Below are 5,985 nucleotides of genomic sequence, written 5' to 3'. Positions count from 1 at the left end.
TCATGACCCCCCCTTTTCCCCAAAGCCCTGACGCCCCCTCTCTTCCTATAGCCTCATGACGCCCCCTCTCTTCCTATAGCCTCATGACGCCCCCTCTCTTCCTATAGCCTCATGACGCCCCCTCTCTTCCTATAGCCTCATGACGCCCCCTCTCTTCCTATAGCCTCATGACGCCCCCTCTCTTCCTATAGCCTCATGACGCCCCCTCTCTTCCTATGACATCATGACGCCCCCTCTCTTCCTATAGCCTCATGACGCCCCCTCTCTTCCTATGGCCTCATGACGCCCCCTCTCTTCCTATAGCCTCATGACGGCCCCTCTCTTCCTATAGCCTCATGACGCCCCCTCTCTTCCTATAGCCTCATGACGCCCCCTCTCTTCCTATAGCCTCATGACGTTCTCTCTCATCCACTTACCATACCTGTTCCCCTCTGGATCATCTTCAGTATACTGGTTTATCTGCCTGTCTCTCCCTCTTGCTAATCAAACATGAAACAAGACTTCTCACTAGTGTTATGTTCATCTCGAAGTATGCCGTATACCGCGTATGCCTGACAGCAACTTCGCCTTACGCCCCTCCTCTCTAGCTTCGGTGACCCACCCTCATCTCTGACGTCAGTGAAAGGTCAATGGGTACAATCCCAGCCCTCTTCCCTCAGAGCAAACCCATAAGCCTATCGGAGCAGGAGATATTTCCTTATCCGTCCTCATTTCCGTGATTTCTCCTCCGAGAATATTCACAAATCTTATCTCTCCTTCCCTATTTATCACGACTTCCGCTTCCCTTCGTCGTGTCCTTCCTGGTATAAGTACAATCCCCTCACACCTCCCTCCCTTACACGGCTTCTGGCACAGGGCCGCGGCACGCAGGCTGTGGGTGCCACCAACACAGGAGCGAGAGCTACTGTTGCGGCACCGTAATTTGTTGTTTATTTTGATGACGTCACGCACCTTGGCAAGGTGCCAATTGTTGTCGCTGAGTGTGTACATCCACTACTGATAACCCTATCAGGCAAGGCTGATAGGCCTGACACGCCTTTAGTAACACGCCCTGCTGCTTATACCGGCCTGGTGGTCAAGCGCCTGCACGCGCAGATCTTTAAAAGCCCTACTGCCTGTATACTGTCCTCTGTGACCTGGCAATCCCACGGCGCTGCCGAAGGGACTCTGGTCGCGGAAGTACCACCGGAGCACGACGCTTTTTCCCCCAAGCTTCCCGTGAACGATAACATCAGCCGCGGGTTATTTATAGTCGGGTGATCATTACCCCCCCCTCCCCTCGCCTTATCTATCACGTCGCCTGGCACGTGGGAAGTCACACCCTGGCTGCACTAAGGGAAAACCTTTCCAAACCAATCACGCTATCTTACGACCATTATCCGAGCAATGTATAATGAACACATTATTGCATGAATGTGTATTGCGCGGTTAGCCAGCCAGCCTGCGGTGACTGCCAGATGTAGGCCTGGAACCTTGTTTGAGAACTATTGATTGTAGGTTATTTAGGCAAAGCTTAGGAAGCGATCGGGTTAGGATCACCGCCAGCATGGCTCGGCTATTCATCTTTAAACCGGGGGAACCACTCAGGATCAAAATATCTATGAGGAAATAAGAGAAAGAAAGAAAGAAATAAAGAGAGAAATAAAGCACAGAACTTTTACTACATGCATGGATTCATAATAAATATCAAGCAGCACGATTATCCCAGGCCGTGCCCGCGGAGGCAAGCGAGTTCAGACTGTCTGCTGAGAGATTACAACCTAAATTTCATCCTCCGAGACCGACTATCCAGAACGTTCGGCAAGTCGTGGCCCAACCAGTCCTTGGATATAAGCGACAGAACCGTAACATAAGTGCACATAGATTATTCCCGTAATGAAAGCAAGAACACTAAAAGGACGAGCATTCTACCCTCTACCATGAGAGTGTATAGAACATTCTACTGCTGGAGTGTCGAGCGCGGGCGGGAAGGAAATCAATAGCAGAGGGTGGGCGTGTGGGGGGGGGGGGCGGCCACCGGGCGAGGGAGGAGTGAAAGAGGGAGGAGGGAGGGACGGAGGAGGAGGAGGAGAAGCAGGAGGGGGGTGTCTGTTTACAAACATTCCCAGCTGATTCTCTCTCTCGGTGTCGCCCTCGCGGCTCGCCTTTTTCTTTCCTTTTCTTTCTCTCTTTTCTTCTCTTTCTCTTTCTTTTACCTTTCCCTCTCTCTTTACCCTTCTTTTTCTCTCTCTCCTTCTCTCTTTTTCTCTCTCTCCTCTTCTCTTCTCTATCTCTATCTCTTTCTCTCTCTCTCTCTCTCTCTCCCTCTCCCTCTCTGCCTCAGGTTCCGGGACCAATGATTTCGCTTATTAGAAGAGGTTTCGTTGCCGAGGTGAGGCTACGGGAGAAAGCAGATCAGTCTTGCCGCTGTGGATAGGTGAGGTGCCTGCATGAGCGGTCGGGGCACAGGGGGTTGCCAGCACGGGGGTATGGCTGGGAAAGGGCACCGGCCGGGGATACGGGTCGTGGAAGCAGAACAGGGAGGGATATATTGGTAAGTGGCGTGGAAGAGAGAGAATGGAGTGTGAGTGATTGAGGGAGGAAGGGAGGGAGGAGGAGGAGGAGAGAGTTAGATGGGTAGATAGATTGATAGAGAAGAAGAGAAAGAAAGAAAGAGAAGAAAAAAGAAGAGAGAGAGAGAGAGAGAGAGAGAGAGAGAGAGAGAGAGAGAGAGAGAGAGAGAGAGAGAGAGAGAGAGAGAGAGAGATGAGAGAGAGAGAGGAGAGAGAGACAGATGGAAAGAGTAGATAGAATTGATAGAAAGGAAAGAAGAGGAAAGAGAAGAGAAAGAGAAAGAGGAGAGAGAGAGGAGAGAGAGAGAGAGAGAGAGAGAGAGATAGAGATAGATAGAGAGATAGAGAGAGAGAGAGAGAGAGAGAGAGAGAGAGAGACAGACAGACAGACAGAAAGAGAGAGAGAGAGAGAACGAACAAGGTAAATAAATAGATAGAGAGGGAGGGGGATGGATGGGGAGAGAGAAAGGGGCAGAGATTATCGGAAAAGAGAGACAAGGGAAAGAGTAGAGAGTAGAAAGAATGACTAACACTATCCATGCAAGAGCGAGCGGGTGTGTCTGCCAGCACCTCCGACGCAAGAGATAACGTTGGGGCGAATTACAACACAAAGGTACTCGTGACAGGCTATCGTGTGAGGCCGGCCGACTTTCACCCTCCCTGCCAGACCGTTTCAGGCTTCAAGACCCGCTGCTCGGCCTCTGGGACATCCTTCGCTCATTCGCAACGCCATCCCCCTCCTGTGCCGACAGCCACGAACTTCTATTTTTTCCTGACCCCTATTGCTGTCCCTTGTCTCAATTGGTGGCCTTCCTACCTCACCTCGCGTCTCACTTCCAGCGTCGGGTTTGTACGTACACCTGCATTGGCTGTGGGCACCCCCCCCCTTTCTCTGTCTGTCTCTGTCTTTGTCTGTCTCTCTGTCTCTTTTTTACCTTTATGATCCGTGACGAAGTACTGGTTATGTTCGTTATGATAATAATAATAATAATAATAATAATAATAATAATAATAATAATAATAGTAATAATAACAATTTAATAAGACCGAAGATATTGCTAATAATAAGCCATTAACAACGATAACGACTGATCGCCGCCTTGCCTGCAACGGGAGAGAAACTGAACGCTGAAAGCAACATCATCTCTTTCGTAACCGTCACTCAAGCCTCGCCTATTGGCCAACTTCATGCCTTCCAGCTGTGTACACCCTGCGCCGCACCCTTCATTCATGCCAATCTGCACTGCTGTAATTATTCAGGAAAGCGACGACAAGTCACTAAGCCCAGTCTCGGGAGAGAAGGATGCCCACGAGTGTCCCTCTTGTTATTTTTCGTTCTTTTTCTCCGATTTGGCAAGCCAGTCTTGGCAACGTGTATTTTCAAGTCTGCACAGATTTCATTTCGGCTGTGCCTCATTCTGCAAAATACAGCTGAAACTGCAGAAAGAATGATTACAAAGAAACTGCAGGTTTTAAAAATAACACAAAAAAGTCAGGACAAAGCCAACTTCAGTAATAGAATAAAAAAAAAACAAGAATAATGATCTCCAAGCATTGAGGTGTGCGCAACAAAATGTTTAATGATTCTAGCAAAGACAGTGACAAAGGCGAATATGACTCAACAAAAGCACGGATGAGATAGACAAAGAAAAAAATAATGACCAAAAAACGGGGGACGTGATTACCCTAAACATACAAACGATGTGTTATCCTTCCATAAAGAAATACAAAAACAGCCAGCTGAGATAACGCCACAAAAATATATATAAGGTGAAGGAGAAGGGTAAACAAAGTGTGAGAAGAGGAGGAAAGAGAAAGGATGACGAGAAAAGCGACATTGGAGGAAGAAAGATGGTGAGGATAGCGAGGTTGGAGAAAGACGGGGGAGAGAAATACGAAGCTCGGGAAAGCTGTAAGAGGAAGAGAGAAAGAAAGAAGGATAAGGAGAAGGAGGAGGGGGAGGAAGAGATAGAGGGAGGGAGAGAGAGCAAGGGGGAACAGAGGACGGCGTAGAGGCGGGGGCATCGTCTTCGTAACAACTCCACTTCCTCAATAAAGTGTGGGAGTTAACCACAGTTCTCAATCATACATCGAGAATTTCGTTTTCTTCAAACGCAGGGAACATAGCTCCTCTACATGTAACACATACATAACCAGACCTATAGATACGGCTAGAAGGACTTAAATGAAGGAAAGTACAGATGTTAACACTGAATAATTTCTAGTGCATAAGTAAAGTTTGCTATACATACTGTGTATAAGGAGTTGACACAAGTTCATAAAGCGAACGTATATATAGCAAAACTTAAATAAATAAATAATAATATATAAAAACTTAATATATATGAACCTGAGTCTATCTCTCTTTCTTTCTTTCTCTCTCACTTTCACTCACTCACTCACTCACACTCTCTCACTTTCACTCTCTCTCTCTCTCTCTCTCTCTCTCTCTCTCTCTCTCTCTCTCTCTCACACACACACACACACACACACACACACACACACACACACACACACACACACACACACACACCTATAATCATAAATTAGTTCCCAAACGCAAACTAAAACAAGAATGAGCTTCCTTGGCAGCTAATATACGTCATATCAAATTAATATCTAAATTATTGCTCCGGTGAATACGAATTGCAGAGTTCCACCAATAGATGAAAAAATATCAAACATTAATAATTAAATATAATAATAATAATAATAATAATAATAATAATAATAATAATAATAATAATAATAATAATAATAATAATAATAATAATAATAATAACAACAACAACAATAACAATAATGATAATACTAATAACAACACTAATAACAACGATAATATTGATGGTGTTACTAATAACAATAATAATGGCGATGACAGAAATAAAAATCAAGAACTAAAATCAGAAACATCAATATCGCATGAACCTGCAATTTCTCTTCAACTCACAGAAAACGTTTAACCGCAACTTCAAATATCTCACACCTGGTCACGCATATGATAATGAAATACTCCCACGTATCATTAACAGCATAGGTAGACACTTCCCAGACGTAAGGCACATGCAGAAGCAGGACAGTTTCATTTAGTGACAGCATAGTCAATAAAAGCATAGATTCCACCGAAAGAACACCCCTTCCTCCGCTTCACTTTTCCTCACAACAAAGCACAAAGAGCCAAACGAGGTGACATCACCACTAGGCTACACCGTAGAGATGCAGGAACCCTTTCTCCACACTTTAGCAAAATGCACTCTCAGATGCTACTTCGCGACCACCTTCAGCTTCAACCAGCGGCGCTCGGGGTTTTGCGCAGTTTCACAACACCACGCCACGCCAGACACCCGTCCTACCTTTGCCTGCTGACGAAGTGGCTCGGCCGTGAGCAGGGGCGTCGAGGAACATGGCGAAGAAACAAAAGGCGAAGTCCCAA

The 5,985-nt window shown here is 46.2% G+C and overlaps 1 protein-coding gene across 1 annotated transcript in view; it reads right to left on the bottom strand.

Moving 5' to 3' along the window:
• Positions 1-5,985, bottom strand: part of Ypel (Yippee-like) — an 83,146-nt gene that overhangs the window by 77,071 nt on the left and 90 nt on the right. The window contains exon 1 of the mRNA XM_070127874.1: positions 5,906-5,985. This exon is cut by the window's right edge and continues 90 nt beyond it. Within this exon, the coding sequence (XP_069983975.1) occupies positions 5,906-5,957 (52 nt within the window). The 5' untranslated portion in view covers positions 5,958-5,985. The remainder of the gene's footprint in view (positions 1-5,905) is intronic.

The sequence above is a fragment of the Penaeus vannamei genome, chromosome 12 (genome assembly GCF_042767895.1).
Source record: "Penaeus vannamei isolate JL-2024 chromosome 12, ASM4276789v1, whole genome shotgun sequence".
NCBI classification, from domain to species: Eukaryota; Metazoa; Arthropoda; class Malacostraca; order Decapoda; family Penaeidae; genus Penaeus; species Penaeus vannamei.
Note: the sequence above shows the minus strand (reverse complement) of the source record. Positions and strands in the feature narration are given on the sequence as shown.